This window comes from Ictalurus punctatus, chromosome 18, assembly GCF_001660625.3.
Source record: "Ictalurus punctatus breed USDA103 chromosome 18, Coco_2.0, whole genome shotgun sequence".
Lineage (NCBI taxonomy): Eukaryota > Metazoa > Chordata > Actinopteri > Siluriformes > Ictaluridae > Ictalurus > Ictalurus punctatus.
Window position 1 is genome coordinate 2,730,001 of NC_030433.2, and position 16,522 is coordinate 2,746,522.

The 16,522-nt window shown below is 41.8% G+C and overlaps 1 protein-coding gene across 14 annotated transcripts in view; it reads left to right on the top strand.

The window, feature by feature from the left end:
- LOC108279184 (transcription factor 4) overlaps nucleotides 1–15,595 on the top strand; it is a 165,784-nt gene extending 150,189 nt beyond the window's left edge. For 4 of the 14 annotated variants that reach the window (XM_047161788.2, XM_047161789.2, XM_047161793.2 and 1 more), the window contains 5 exons: nucleotides 5,684–5,816; nucleotides 8,814–8,976; nucleotides 11,164–11,393; nucleotides 12,103–12,235; nucleotides 15,072–15,595. In XM_047161788.2, coding sequence (XP_047017744.2) covers nucleotides 5,684–5,816; nucleotides 8,814–8,976; nucleotides 11,164–11,393; nucleotides 12,103–12,235; nucleotides 15,072–15,120 — 708 coding nt within the window. In that variant the 3' untranslated portion in view covers nucleotides 15,121–15,595. Of the gene's footprint in view, nucleotides 1–5,683; nucleotides 5,817–8,813; nucleotides 8,977–11,163; nucleotides 11,394–12,102; nucleotides 12,265–15,071 lie in introns of all 14 variants that reach the window. The other 10 variants (XM_017493224.3, XM_047161797.2, XM_053687628.1 and 7 more) reach the window with 3 other exon arrangements.
- Nucleotides 15,596–16,522: the final 927 nt, after the last annotated feature.

A 16,522-nucleotide genomic window follows, 5' to 3' on the forward strand; every position in this document is an offset into this window, starting at 1 on the left:
TTGTAACACATACGAGCTGGGTTAGTGATGTCCATGATGTCACACAAGAAGTAAGTTTAGCGTTAGGTGCATTTGTTTTTGCTCTTTTTTTTATTGACTATATTTACTATGTACTACTACTTAGTACATATGTTACAGATACATACAGTATATAAACGTACAGATGTTTGTCGGTAAATGTGACGTTTCAGCTGTACTCGTGTTCCACGCAGGTGAATCGAAGAGGGCTTAACAATAAAGGTTATTATTTTAGACAAATAGAGGGTTGTTTTTTTGTTTGTTTGTTTTTTTACACATAAATACATATCACACAAAAAAGGTCTGTTCAGCTATCAGAAATGTTTAGCCTCTCTCTGAGTCTCCGTCTATCACCGTGTCTCTGCATCTCTCCGTCTCGCTCCCTCGTGACATTCCGTGGTTTCTAGTTTGCTTTCTCCCATCCGCAACTCTTCCCCTTGATGTTTTCTCGCCTTCTCTCTCCTCAGCTGTCTTTCTCTCTGTCTGCATACATAGCTGTTTTTCTGTCCCTCTGTCATGCTCTCTCGCTCTCTGTCGCTCTCTCGCTCTCTCTCTCCTCTAAAGAAACAGCTGTTTCATGTTTCTCTGCATGGTTGGAGACCCTGAGGTCATCAGCCAGCAGGTGCTCGCATGATGGAGAGATGGAGAAAGAGGAGGAGGTGTGTGTGTGTGTGTGTGTGGGGGGGGGGGGGGGGGGGGTTGAGGGGGTCAGGGGTGGAAGATTTATGTTTTCCTTCCAGTTTAAGGAGGAGGAATGCCATAGCACACACACGCTCACTGTACCTTGGAGTAGAAATTCTCATGTACAGAATAATGGAGTGCGTTTAGTTTTCACTCGATGTCGCTCTCACGTACCCGTGTGCGAGACTCAAGTTTCAAACGCACCCCGAGACTCTCACCGACGCACGGCCGCACACACAGGCACGTGATCGACACGAGAAGAGATGTAGCGCGATACTTTCCCCTCACACACTCCCGTGATGAGTATTATGAGACACGCTGACACACCAGTATGCTCACCGGTTTATATCAGCTGTGTTTGTGTTTCAGATTTAGAATCGTGCACACACATGGCTACCGCACTTTAGCTGCTAGGTGATGTATCACGTGCTAATCTTTAATCACTCTTTCGGGCTAATCTGTATTAGAGAGAAGAGCTTCACACACGCACATCTGAGCATTATTACTTCCTAATCGCGCTGTAATGCTCATTAAAAGGCTCTCTTTTTCGGAATAAACGCCTAAGCCGGTTAAAATCGTCCTCGGAGAACAAATTACAGACAAATCCCGTCGGCATTATTTTAAAGCGTTAAAACCTTTTCTCTGTATCGTTCACGTCACACGGTACGGCGATACACAGAGAGATGCAGCCGTGTATTGTCCGGTTTGTGCTCAACACTTTAAAAGGCCAAAACACTGACCAGATTTCTCAAACTGTCCGCGGGGGTTTGTGCGGCGGCGGATTCGGAAAGGCCGAAAGAGAAAAAGAACAGACTAATCTGCGTCGTAATCTCCCCAGCGTGCATATTGTTATGAATAACCGGTGACATTAAACGAAACGCAGCGCGCACACGCGAGCTAGAAACAGATCTCCGACCGTCTCTTTCCTTTTTCCTCGGCCCGTCGTTCTCGTCCTCCGTCTCCTTCGCTCACCTCGCGCTTGCCTGTTTTAGATCGAATAGTCACCTCTTTCTGTTTCTGTTCGCCTCCAGAGACGAGCAGATCAACAGCTGTGGAGAAAGAACGAGAGATTGGGTGTGTGTATGTGTGTATGAAATCATGGGAACGTTATGTTGAGAGCTGGGCGCAGCTGGAACGGGGAGAGCGAGAGACACACACACACACACACACACACACACACACACACTGACAGATAGCAGAACACACTCTCCTATTGCCGGAAACACAGGAATGGACAGATAAATGCACATTTACCCAAAAACAAAACATGTAACCAAAAAAAAGGTTCTTTAACCGAAAAAATGTATTGAACTGTGGACATTGTCTTTTGAAGGTGTGCTCCATGCAGTGGGTGTTACTCTCTCTCGCTCTCTCTCTCACACACACATACACACACATACAGTATATGCAGAGAGGGAGCTACTGATGGTTCATGTGAAAGGAAGTCTGATTGTTCCAGTATATTGAGTTCTAGCTCAGCTGTTCATCTCGCCTTAATCTGGGGATGCTGAAGGCTGTTATCATTTCCATTTACACACACACACACACACACACACCATCACTCAGGAGTTTAAACTTTCTTTAACATAAGATCAGGAATATAATTGGACGACTATCATACTGTGCACTTAACAGCCATTAAAATCTTCTTTTTTTTTTTTTTTTTTTTTTTTTTTAAAGCAAGGACAGAAATGAAAGATTGTTGCAGTTCTTCTCCTCTTTTTGTATTTTTCTAAGCTACAAAGCTTTTTACAAGAGTAAATAACCTCCTGAGATAAACATCTAATAATACTGTGTTCCACACTGTAATGAGGGAATAGGGTTAAACGTCCTCACAAACAAAACAAATAAAGAATTAACTGCATCTTTCGAAGGAGAACAAAACAAACAGACCTGGCACGTTTTCTTCTGGTTACTGAGGTTGAGGTATTAGCGTTAGATTTAGGTGTGGCGTAGCATGCATTATCCGCATTAATAATCATTGTCAGTGGAAGGTCGGCATAGACTCAGAAAACGCCCAGACGTTTCCTTGTCCTTCTCGGATTAGATTTAGAGGTAGCACTTTATTTGGTGGGTTTGAATCACTTTGAATGCAATACGCCATCCTATAAGAGGCAGGATATGAGAAGTCCCCTTCCAGTATAGCTTCTTTATTTTGAAAGCCCGTTTGCCGGTTAAGTCTTACCCTCAGTCCAAATGGTCAGTCACATTTACATTTATAACTCTGGTATGAAGCACTAAGTGTACCTCCTACAGCTTCCTCATGGAAGTGTCACGAATGGGCTAATAGTGACAGCAAGCTAATAACCGGCAGGATACGGATTAAAAAATATGACAGTAACAGTATGTCATTATGATAAAAGACGGTTGTTTTCTCTTCCAGGTAAAGAGAAAGTTGCGTCAAACCTCCAAGATCAACGTCGTATGCGTTTCGATTTAAGCCTCTCAAATATTCTCCAGCATTGCTCTGTAAACTGTTTATGCAGCGCTTACGAACGCGTTGTAACGGCACTGTGGCGCTGCCCACAAATACAGTGTTACCGATTTAGTTGTAGGCATAACATTAATTAGCTGCATTAATAATTGCGTCAGTGGAAAGTCCTCACAAGGATAGTACAACAAACGTGTGTGTGTGTGTGTGTGTGTTTGTGCGTACGTGTACACTCACATGCTGAAAGGTGCTGTCAGTGGGAGGCCTGGTCTCCATCTCTCATTTCACGCACACAAGCGGTGTGTGAAAGAGCTCGTTGGCGTGTGATCATTCCAGCCCACGGCGGTCACGGCTAACCACTAATTAGCTCAGCTGGGGGGAAGTGACGATTCGAAGGGCTCAAATTCCCACAGAAAGGAAAGTTATGATTTATTTTCTAAACGGATGCGAATCACTACATCTTTTGTTACTTCTGAGAGACCATGCAGTTCTGAAGAGGAGAGTGAGGTGTATTGTATTGTAATGGCTTTGGGAAAACCACAGAGTGTGTGAGATGGGAAGTGTGTGTGGAGTTGTTGCTTATTCGTGCCGATTTTGATAAGAATGTACTTTATACTTCCTTTTGATACATCGCTTAAACACCTACAGTTAATGAGGCCAGCCTGTGATTGGCCAGAATGCGTATTAGGAATACAGCAGCATGTCTGTGATTGGTCAGAATGTTTCATAGGAATACAGCAGCATGTCTGTGATTGGTCAGAATGTTTCATAGGAATACAGCAGCATGTCTGTGATTGGTCAGAATGTTTCATAGGAATACAGCCGCATGTCTGTGATTGGTCAGAATGTTTCATAGGAATACAGCCGCATGTCTGTGATTGGTCAGAATGTTTCATAGGAATACAGCAGCATGTCTGTGATTGGTCAGAATGTTTCATAGGAATACAGCAGCATGTCTGTGATTGGTCAGAATGTTTCATAGGAATACAGCAGCATGTCTGTGATTGGTCAGAATGTTTCATAGGGGTCTGTGAGATCATTTTGACAGATAGTAATATCTGAAACATTACTTGTTTAGTATTCTGTGTGGATAATAATTGAAATACATTTTTGTGACAGTGAAAGGGGAAGAAAGTGAGGGATGAATAAGAGTATTTCAGTATGCTTTGATTAGCGTGGGAAACGTTAATAACGGCACCTCAGTGAGAGCTGTCACTGTAAACCACACAACACACGAACACCTGAAAGAAAGGGAGAATTAAAAAGAAAGAGAGATTATAATACCGTACTGCCCAGGTTACAACAGGAGCACTGAATCCATCCAACATTCACATCATTTATTTCAGTATTCGCTTCATTTTTATTGCTCTCTTCACTCTCTTCAACCATGAAGCAGCTGAACAAGTGGAAAAGTATTTTGTTGTTGATTTTGTTTTGTTGTTGTTTGGTCTTTAGGGTTTTTAAAAAAATTTTTATTCCAGTGAGGTTTTTTAATGTACAATTAACAAAATTCATAAAGTCCCCTCTCGCTCTCTCTCTCTCTCTCTCTCTCTCTCTCTCTCTCTCTCTCTCTCTTGCATCCTTCTCTGTTTTGCTTGGTGATGAACAGTGGCACATGTGGCAGAGGTGCAGTGGGAGAGCATCTCCCTCATCATCATTCTAAATGACTTTACTTTTTAAATATAAAACCCTTTATTAAATATGTATGCCAAGTGCTTCTATCTGCAGCCAGGAGGATGCCATTTTACATTTGGGGCTTTCGGCATGATGAAAGAGCGGCATGGGGTGGGGGGGTTTAAAAACAAACACAGACTTGGAGAGAGTGAACACTCCTCTTTCTCTTGCTCCCGCTCTGTTATATTCCCTGCAAAGCCGGCGACATTTTCTGATATTTGCATCGAGCCAGTGACATCCCAGAGTTTCACTGTCAAAGGCTTAACAGGAATTACAGCGAGAGAGAGAGAGAGAGAGAGAGAGAGAGATGGCAGATTCCCTAAAACAAAAGCAGAAAGAGAGAGGGAGAGAGACGGGTGGAAATGTGTGCCAAATCACAATTCCTGCCGGATCAGATGAACGTGTCGGGGGAATTAGGAAGCTCACAATTAAGCATATGGGCATTAAGATAATTGTCAGTTGTGTTGGCGGCCCTGATAGAGGACAGATGGACATGAAGCGCTGCTCGGCATCGTGGGACATCACTTTGGATTTTACCTGCCTGAGCAGCTCCTCTGTGTGTGTTTGTCACTGGTGTGGGTGTTTGTGTGTGCGTGTGTGCGTGTCTCTGTCTTCCTTAAGATACACAGGGGTAGGGCGCCCTCTTTAGGGCATTTGTTACTGTGAAATTTTGCAAAGTTTTTCTTTTTCTTTCCCTTGTACACACTGATCAACAATTGAATGTAGATTTATTCATTTAAGAATATATATTAATACACAATGCATACATTCATTTCTATTGATTGTAATATTTTTAGTTTATATTGATTAATATTTGGGTAAAAGCTCTCTCTCTCTCTCTCTCTCTCTCTCTCTCTCTCTCTCTCTCTCTCTCTATAGGTGGGGTCTCATCGTGAGGAGGGAGTAGGGTTGCGTAGTACTCACTCCATTGTGCCCAATCAAGTGCCAGTTCCTCAGCTGCCAGTTCAGTCTGCCACCTCACCAGATCTCAATCAGCCTGATCCATACCGGGGTGAGAATACACACACACACACACACACACACGCAAATGTTATAATTGCTATGGAACAAAGCTGACTATTGAACAGTTCAGGGGGTTTAACAACAGTCAGACATATTAAGCATGCAGTATATTTAACCACACACACACACACACACACACACACACACACACACTAAAGAGTAATTATGACCCAGTGAAAAAAACCAAAGCTGGAAATCTATAAAAGATGATTAAATTGATTGTATATGAGCGAGGCAGTGAGGCATGAGATTTGGCCTTGTTGGAAGGAGTTAACACTTCCTTTTTGCAAAGAAGGGAAAAAAAAAAAAAAAAGCAAGTCTCTGGCAAGCCTTCGGGCCGCGGCGGCCGAAGCCAAGGGCTTAATGAGGTGTTAAGAGCTATAAAATAAAATTTAAAATAAAAGTAAACGTAGCAGCGAGTCGTAAGAGAGAATGAGACGAGAGCAGCATAAATAACACACTGCCGCTTTAGCAAAACACACACTTTATGAATAGAGCGCTGCAAAACCACTGCGGTTTGGCTTCGTCCCTTTAATATGTACGGTTTTCATCCACCTGTTTCTATTCTCATAAAGCATGCGGGTGCATTTGTCCCGTAGCTGAGAGAATTGGGGGCAGCAGGCACAAAACAGCGATATGAGGCTTCTGGAGCACATGTTAATATACTTATGCTTCTCTTATGCGTCTCATACTTATATACTTATGCATATGGCCACAGTCACTAATCAGAGAAAGAGCGAGACAGTGAGGATTAAGTGTTTTACTGCATTGTCTCTCTCTTTATGCTGAACGTCCACGCTCCGGCCTCTCTCCACAATGTGCGTACTACAGTTTAGCCTCCCGCCTCTCAGCATGAGAGAGGAATTTACCCGCCGATTCCGATGCCTGTTTTAGTTCCCGGTTACTGGCATTAGTTCCGAGTGAGGTCATTTCCTGGTAGCGGAGAGAACTGCGGGCTTGGTTGAATGTCGCACGTCCTAACCAGAACACACGGCCGAGGCGTGGTGTGGAGAAGAGAAATCAATTAAAGCCTCATATGGTCAGAGAGAGAAAGACTTCACTCCACAATCACTCGTTTGTTTTTTCCGCCTCCTTTTTCTCCTCCGTATCAGCTCTCTCCAGCTGTTAGGAGCCAAACAAACCCTCCTACTCTTCTTTGTCTCCATTTCTCTCCTTACGCCTTTTTCTTTTCCGTCCCCGAGTCACTCGCGACTCAGTTAAATCGCGGCATGTACAATATTGTCGAGCGCAAGTGTCAAATCCAGGTTTCAAAAGTTGTGCAAGTCAGAGATTCTCAACGTTAGTAGCAAACATAAGACGGAAGAGTGAGAAGAAAAGTTACCAGACCGGTAAGTCATCACTCACCCGTGTATGCGCAGTAGACGTGTGATAAAATCGATCTGCGTGATGGTGAGCCGTGATGAGGAAACCTGAACGATTTATACTATTAACGTTATGCTACGTAAGGAATAAATAATGATAGGAAAGAAATCATCAAAGCTGCGCAGCTTAGTTACTGTTTCCACCCCCAAATAAGAGTTTTATTCCGCTTGTACCAACAGTTATTAACATGAACGTTATACATATTAACCATTTATTGACCAGTTACATTTAATGTTGTGGAACAATGAGCACAAGACAAGCTAGTCCCTGTAATCGCTTATGTTATAGCAGCTACGAAAAGTAGCTTCTTCACCAGCCTCTCTCGAGCGTGTCAGCCGGTCATGTTGGTGGGAAACCGGGACGTGTAAACCCCCCTGTCACTCCGAACACTCTTCCATGGTCCAAAACCTTATTACCAAGAGCTGACACTGGAGACTCCTTCCATAAATATTAAATAAACATTTAAACCTCACCGTATCAACCCTTAGACATTTTTCTCCGTTAAATAATAATGTTTTTTAATATGTTTATTATCAGGCTTAGATTATGTAGTGTCCACTGTACCACTGTACCCGGGAATGAGCTGTTACTATAGAAATGATTGACATATCAAAACGACACAATATAAATAATTTACTAGCGTTAACGTTTCTTGTCGTCTTTTGTTGACGTTGTTCTTTTCGTTGCTTTTATTGTTAGCTGTGCCTTATTTGCTTGTCGCTTTTCACCGCAGATACTAGTCCATCCCCCTCTTTCTTCTCTTTGTCACTCTCAAAATCAATGTACACCCTCTATCCCTCTCTCTCGCTCTCTCTCCATTTCTTTCCATGTGTCTTTCCGTCTTTCTTCATGCCTCCCTCTTCCAGTGTGTTGTAGAGGCAGTGCGAGATGCACACAAACACTGGCAGTGATGTCGAACAATGAGGGCAGTGTTCCTCTTTTAGACTGGAGTAAAAGAGTGCGTGAGTCAGAGGTGGGGTGGGGTCTATAGGCCTTTTGTACCCTACAGGGATTGGCCGTCGTCTCGAAAAGCTGTCGCACAAATAGATGCACACACCAGCAAAAACGCATCGCGCATACATGTATTTACTAGCGGCATTTTGCCGAAAAGCACCACCACGCATAACGCGTATTACAAAATACATACTGTCTAAACACATCCATTGCTTGCTCGCATGCAGTTTGGTCTTTGTGTTCGTTTTCGATCGTTTGAATTCCTAGTTTTTGGCCTTGGGTACGATGAGACGTAGGCTCTAGCGTTGCTAAAATGACCGTAAACGCTGATTTTCACTCAAATTAGTAACACATTTCCTTCAGTGGATACTCCAGAGTGAAAACATACCGCTGGTTATGTGGCGGAATTTATTTCAGCAGTTAAAAAACCCACAGCATATGGTCTTTCCTGTTGGCATGTCAAAGGAAACCTAATTTAACGTTTAAACGCTGTATTCCCGAATCATCGTCATCAGATCAGTTTATTTTTGCTGGGCCTGTTTATTTATATTCGCTGGACCCCACTATCGGGCGAACTTTGTGTTCGTTTAAAGCGAGCGTTATCCGACTTTAAGGTAAACGTTGTTCATTTCCGTCTCCCTCTCTGCAGCGCTCTCCAGTGGACTGCAGGGCCAGAGCACGTCTTCAGTGAGCTCAGACATCAAATCGGAGGACGAGGGAGACGAGAACCTGCAGGACGCCAAATCCTTGGACACCAAGAAGGAGGACTTGGACAGCAAGGAGCTGAAAGCTATAGAGAGGTCAAGATCTAGGTAAACCGTTTCAGCTGAGCGCTCGCTTCATTTAATTCCTTCACTGGATTTCGATGAAGTGACCCTCATGTCGTGCGAGACAGCTAAATGCGACGAGAGTAAAGAACTCTCCACGAAGGGAACGCTCCAGTCTCAGAGGACGAAGTCCACTATCCAAAGCCTTTTATTCCATCAGTCATTGAACACGTTCAGTACACTCTCGCTAACAACAAGTCCCACACGGTACGTCCTTATTGACGGAAAGCAGCGAGGAAAGTAATGCGTAGAGATCCGACGTTATTATGACGCGATTTCATGTCTTAATCTTTAAGAAACCACAGCAGTTAACACAGTTATACAAATATACAGGCAAGATGCATGTGAAGACAATGCGTAAGCATTTCACAGACATTTTAAATAATATTTATTTATATAATATCTATCGAGTTTTAGTGGTGGACTCAGACTGCTGTACACACATCCAGTTATTTTACCAAAGACCCAAAATTCCAACATACACTAGGAAATTTATTTTGTATAACATTATACAACACACAGTGTACTTTCTGGAACAAAAACACACACACACACACACACACACACACGGACATCCTCGCTGATTTATTCCCAGTTTGTCCCGGTGTTGAGCCGGGTTTTAGCTGTCTCTCACACATCAGAGTAGGGTAGCCAGATTCCCGAAAATACCCCCAAACACCTCCAGGATAAACTCTATCAAAACAGAGTTTGTAGCTTTTCACCTGGACTCTTCAATTTGATCGACACAAATCTGACAGTTAGTAGTTCATTTGCGTTTTTTTGTTTTGTTTTGGGTTTTGTTTTGTTTTTTCTTTTCAGTTTATGTCGATGTGTTTTTATGATGTTGGGTTACACTTGACTTAATGTTGGTACAGTATCACACTTTAAAACGATCAGGCCGATGTTAAGACACGGTGTTAATAGCAGTCAATTATAAAAGAACTTCTACACCCTGATGTGCAAGTATGAGGATGCTTTCACACGTGCAGTGTGTAGTGTGTTTGGATGTAGATGATCTCTGGAGGTTATGGGTTGATGACTTGATTGTTAGAAGCAGTGAAATACCACTCATATTCACGAAAAGTTTTTGAAATGAAACCAATCTGAAGTTAACACGCCATGTTTCTCTTCCTCAACTGTACCAGTACGCCAACACCGAGGCGTTTGAATGCAGAATTTATCAGACCATTAAAAAAAAAAAAAAAAAATTCATTATATGTCTTGAGTATGGAGCAAGCTGAGTGAATTGGAAGCCATTTTAGATTTGACCTAGAAGTTGTTGGGCTTTATCATTTTTAATCATGTGTAAGAAAGGTACGCTCTGTCTAAATAGCAACCGGAAGTGGATAAATCATTTTTCTTTAATTCTCCAGAAAGGAAAAAAAAAAAGAAAGACTTTTGATACGAGAAACTTCAGCAGACTACACTATTGAAGGTTTTTTTTTATGTGCCGGAAGAGAAGTGATTCCAGCCAGAAACGTTATTTGTAATGACTGTGTTTTGACCAATCAATGCTCTGCACTCTTGTTAGCTCCACCCATATGTGCTAGCTAGGCTCACATGGTATGTGAACAAGAAGGGTAACAGTTCAGCCTGTGTACTTAGGTATGGCATGACTCATGAGATGGTGGACACAACAACCGCATGGAGGATTGTGGGTAATTTGCAGAACTGAGCCACTTCTTGAAGAGTAAATCTAGCACTAGATTAAAGACAGTATGATGGATTGAAAAACGGTTCGGAATACAATAAGAACCCAAATTCAACAACAATGTGTTCTATTCATCAGGGAGGGTGAATGAAAAGCTTTTCACACGGGCTCTATTTAAACGTTGTCATGACTAATGAGTGAATAATTTGCACGTACTTTTCAGCCCTGGTCCTCCCCGCACTAATTATTCACCAATAGGATGATTCAGTAAAATAAATAGTCCGATTTGCAAACACCTAAAATTGGACAGTTTTTAAATAATGATCTTTTTTTTTTTCTTTTTTTTTTAAAGTACCACCTTATAAAATGTTGTAATGTTTGATTACGTGACTGGCGTCCGACGTAAGGTGTATCCCAGTGTTCCCACGCTGAAGGATTACTGCAGGGAAAACAGCTTCAGTAGTGGACTCATTTTGGGAATCTTTTCTCTGTCCTGGCCGTTTCATATCACACACGTGCAGCACCAACGATGATGAGGATCTGACTCCGGAGCAGAAGATCGAGCGCGAGCGCGAGAGACGGATGGCGAACAACGCGCGAGAGCGTCTGCGTGTACGAGACATCAACGAGGCATTTAAGGAGCTCGGGCGCATGGTGCAGTTGCACCTGAAGAGCGATAAACCGCAGACCAAACTGCTCATCCTGCACCAGGCCGTCGCGGTCATTCTCAGTCTCGAACAGCAGGTCCGAGGTCAGTAACATTCGATTACTCAGTCTGTTCATTCGCTGAACGTTCCGCTGGCCTGAGGACAAGTCATACTACATCAAGCACAGATTTAGAGAAAATAAAGTTGTGCTTATCTAATGTCAGTTTCCATTCTATGCATCATAATTTGCTTTTTTTTTCCCCTTTCATATTTCTCTTAGTTCTTCTTGTATAAACTGCGTACACACATATTGGTTTTATAAATAATAAATAATAATAAATAATCACCCAGTCTTGACCACCCACTAAGCAGAAAGGGACTTTCTAAATAAAACATGTTGTTTTCGTTATACCTTTGGAAATAAGCTGTAAATCTTTATACGAATCAACCGCTTACACTCTCACTCATCCTACTTAGACATCATTTTACATTAACTGGTTTATAGGTTTGTTTCCATAGTTTCCTCTACAGTATTATTATGTGGTTGTTATGGCTCTTTGTACCTGGAGCTTCTTTTTTTTTTTTTTTTTTTTTTGCTGTATGTGAAATATTTCTTCTCTGCAGTTTCACCTCTAACCACTTGGTGGCACTGTCTCAACTTAACGCAGACCTTTGTGTCCTGTCAAAAAAAGGAACACTGATGCACAGAGGTTCCATTGTAATACTTTTAAATGGATAACTTTTAAATAATCGTGTGTGTGTGTGTGTGTGTGTGTGTGTGTGTGTGTGTGTGTGTGTGTGCTTATTTCTCAGAGAGGAACCTGAATCCAAAAGCGGCGTGTCTGAAAAGGCGAGAGGAGGAGAAAGGGTCCTCAGATGCCCCGCCCCTCTCAATGGGTGGAGCTCACCACAGCATGGGCGACGCCTCCAATCCAATGGGACAAATGTAAAAAGCCACACCTCCTCCCTAAAATGGTCAGATTTCACTTTACACTAATCTGCTGTTGCTCACGTGTACCGTTTTACCTGATCCCCCCCCCCCAAACAAAAAAAAAACTCAAATTGGTTTCGACAAACAAATTGTTCATCTGGATTAAAAAGTGAAAATTGTTTTCCACTTTTTCTTCAGAAAACCAGATTTCTAACTTAACAAAAGGGTGAGAAAATGAGCATAGCTATTGCATTCAACTGATTGGACTAACATTGTTGTGAATGGCAATAAAATCGGAACAATAGAGTTTACCATAATCCTCCACCCTCATTTAACGCTGGGTACATTTTAACAACAGATTGGCAGTAAGTGTGTTTGCAGTGTGGATTTCCTGGTAGATTTGTCCGTTTCTGAATGTTTATTATGTGTTACGCAGTCATAGTGACGAGGGCAGAACAGACAGAACGCTTTAGAATTGTTCCTATACAGCGTAAACAGGTGTCAGTGATATGATTTTGTGTTTCATGACTTCGGGATACAACAAGTTTGATGACCAGATAACAGATGAGCGATGGCCTCGTTTTGGCCCACACGTACCGCCTTCATCTGGCCTGCACAGCGCTGTGGAATGACCGCTAACTCAATATGGACGCGAACACAGCCACAACTCAGCAGTCATCAATGAGACCACATCTTAGGCATGATTTGGACCAGAACCCGCTTCTACACACGCATTAGATATCACTGGTTGAATTTCCAAATTCTGTGTTTTTGCTTAGAGGGTCATTTGTAGCCAAGAGTACAGTTGTGTTTGTCATAACTGAGCCTAAGTTTAAGTATATTGGCCTGGAATCATATATATATATATATATATATATATATATATATATATATATATATATATATATATATATATATAAAACTTTACAAAGCGCCTTTAAATGTCTGGATGAGAAAATGTTTAACGGTACTCCAGATAACAGACGAGCACTCCTTAAGTACCTTTAGAGATAGAGGTTTTTTTTTTTTTAAATGTCAGGAATGTTGAACTTTGTGTGCTGGCTCATTGTGTCAAAGGTTGGGGTTTTAGCCTCTGTCTATCTGAGCGATGTATAGATAAAATTTTACAGCATGAACACACAGCTAGGGATATCATATACGATATAAGGGTACAGAAGCCTGAGCGTGTCTAGAAGCGAGAACTCGTTCACGTCACCCTCGGTCAAAAACCGATTTATAAAATAGCAAGTTATACTTCTCGGACAAGATTCCGTCAATCTCTTCGACTAGATAGATACCGAAATAGATAAACATTTCAATCTGGTTTACCATCGTAGTTACAATGCGAATGAAATCGACGGCATCACGTGAATTGGGGGAGGGGGGAATGGGGGTGTGAAGAATATTTGAAGAAAAACTGAAATGTGGACACGATTTTTTTTTTCACACAGATAAAGATGATTTGTGTAAGATGTAAATCATACATCCCCGAATAATCATTTTTAACATTATCATTTCTATCTCTGTATTAATAAATTGCTGACATTTCCAACATTATTAAGAGACTGAGGAGTCAGAAATAATGTTGTAGCTGTCGAGCAGAAAATCACGATTGTTGGTTGGGTTTGAGATTTGAACTTGTTTAGTGTGCGTTACTTGTGTGTGTGTTTGAGTGCATCAACGGAGCATTCAGTCTCATTAATCACAATCTATCTGTTCTCTCTCTGTCTCTCTCTCGGTCTCTTTCTCTGTCTCTCTTCTGTCTCTCTCTGTCTCTCTCTCTGTGTCTCTGTCTCTCTTCTGTCTCTTTCTCTGTCTCTCTTCTGTCTCTCTCTGTCTCTCTCTCTGTGTGTCTGTCTCTCTTCTGTCTCTTTCTCTGTCTCTCTCTTCTCTCTCTGTCTCTCTCTCTGTGTGTCTGTCTCTCTTCTGTCTCCTTCTCTGTCTCTCTCTTCTCTCTCTGTCTCTCTCTCTGTGTGTCTGTCTCTCTTCTGTCTCTTTCTCTGTCTCTCTCTTCTCTCTCTGTCTCTCTCTCTGTGTGTCTGTCTCTCTTCTGTCTCCTTCTCTGTCTCTCTCTTCTCTCTCTGTCTCTCTCTCTCTCTGTCTGTCTCTCTTCTGTCTCTTTCTCTGTCTCTCTCTTCTCTCTCTGTCTCTCTCTCTGTGTCTGTCTCTCTTCTGTCTCTTTCTCTGTCTCTCTCTTCTCTCTCTGTCTCTCTCTCTGTGTCTCTGTCTCTCTTCTGTCTCTTTCTCTGTCTCTCTCTCTGTCTCTCTCTCTGTCTGTCTCTCTGTCTCTCTCTTTTCTGTCTCTCTCTGTCTCTCTTCTGTCTCCCTGTCTCTCTCTCTGTCTCTCTGTCTCTGTCTCTCTCTTTGTCTCTCTGTCTCTCTTTTCTGTCTCTCTCTCTGTCTCTCTCTTTTCTGTCTCTCTTTTCTGTCTCTCTGTCTCTCTCTCTGTCTCTCTCTCTGTCTCTCTCTTTTCTGTCTCTCTCTCTGTCTCTGTCTGTCTCTCTCTTTGTCTCTGTCTCTCTCTCTGTCTCTCTCTTTTCTGTCTCTCTCTCTCTGTCTCTCTGTCTCTGTCTGTCTTTCTCTTTGTCTCTCTCTGTCTCTCTCTTTTCTGTCTCTCTCTCTCTGTCTCTGTCTGTCTCTCTCTTTGTCTCTGTCTCTCTGTCTCTCTCTCTGTCTCTCTCTTTTCTGTCTCTCTCTCTCTGTCTCTCTCTCTCTGTCTCTCTGTCTCTTTTCTGTCTCTCTTTTCTGTCTCTCTCTCTGTCTCTTTTCTGTCTCTCTCTTTTCTGTCTCTCTCTCTCTGTCTCTCTTCTGTCTCTCTCTCTCTCTCTCTCTCTCTCTCTCTCTCTCTCAGGTCAAAGCTGCCAGACTTTATGAAAATGATGAGCGACCACTTCCTTTGACGACATCATTTCCTCTCCTGAAAGTCTGTTAAACAATCAAATCTGACCAGATCGATCAATCAATCAATCAGATTACTGATGAGTCACCTTATTTTGTTCATTCCTCTCCATGATCCCGTATGTTTCCTTCTTCTCCTTCTTCTTTTTCTTTTTTTTTTTGATATAATGACCTTACATGTGCATTGGCTATGGGGAAAAAAAAATCTTCTCTCCTTTTCAACATTCCCAGTTTTTTAGGAAAAAAAAAAAAGAAAAAGGAACAGTAAATATTTATAATGTTTGGTTTTTTTTTTTTTTTGGTTTTTTTTTTTTTTTCATTTCTTTTATTTCCAATATGTGCAAATGGTTGGGGATTCTTCAAACATATCACGATGTAAAACGTTGGAAAAGAGCTGTTACGGCTTTTACTGGCAAAACTATTTATTTTATTGTTCATACCGTGGACAAAAAAAATAAATAAATAAATCCTCTCGCACTTTTCTCTTTCCAAGCGAGTAGATTTGTATTACGGTTTCTCGGAATAGAGGGAGAGTTAGCCCCAACGACGGTGTACAATTTCACAAAATGGTGTAGAAACTTTGCAATAACACTCATTTAAAAAAAAAAAAAAGAAAGAAAAAAAAGTGTACTTCTAGCACAGCGGTTCAAGGAGATGCCCCTGTGTGTTTTAAAAGGCGTGCGAGTACAGCGGGACAAGAAATGACTTTTAACCAGCAAACTCCCAGGTGAGATGGAGATTTTAAACAACTTCGAAGGTCATTCCAGCACATTAAACAGATCTTATCTTACCGAACGGCGACTACTGCGGAGAAGATGCTTTGCTTTTCAGAAGTGTAGATATTTCAACGCTAATCTCTCTTCTCACATGTCGGAAAGGGCCACATCCAGCGATTTAATCACCAAACCAAACCCTTTTTTTGTTTTGTTTGTTTGTTTTCTTTTTTTCGCCCCACGTCTCTCTCTCTCTCTCTCTCTCTCTCTCCCTCTTTGTCCGTTCCCCCTCGTCATGCCCCCAGCAAATGCAATTTTAAACACGCTACACTTGTACCAACGTGCCTTTTAGAGTTCATATCATCACACAGTGCGAGAAGGACGTTATCAGAAACATTTTTTTAGGATGCAAGCTTAGGGAGAATCGTTAGTCATTAGGTCTATGCAGTCAGGTGTTTTACAGCCTGGGATTTAAAAAACGTCAAAAGGAAAAAAAACGTATTTTTTGGATAAACTGTATTTAATGTACTGTATGCCTGTATGTAATTAGAAGGCGTGTCCTGGACAGAGTAATCGTATATATATATATATATATATATATATATATATATATATATATATATATATATATATATATATATACACTTGCGATTCTTAGTCCTGCCCCGAGTTCACCTTAAACCCCGCTCTC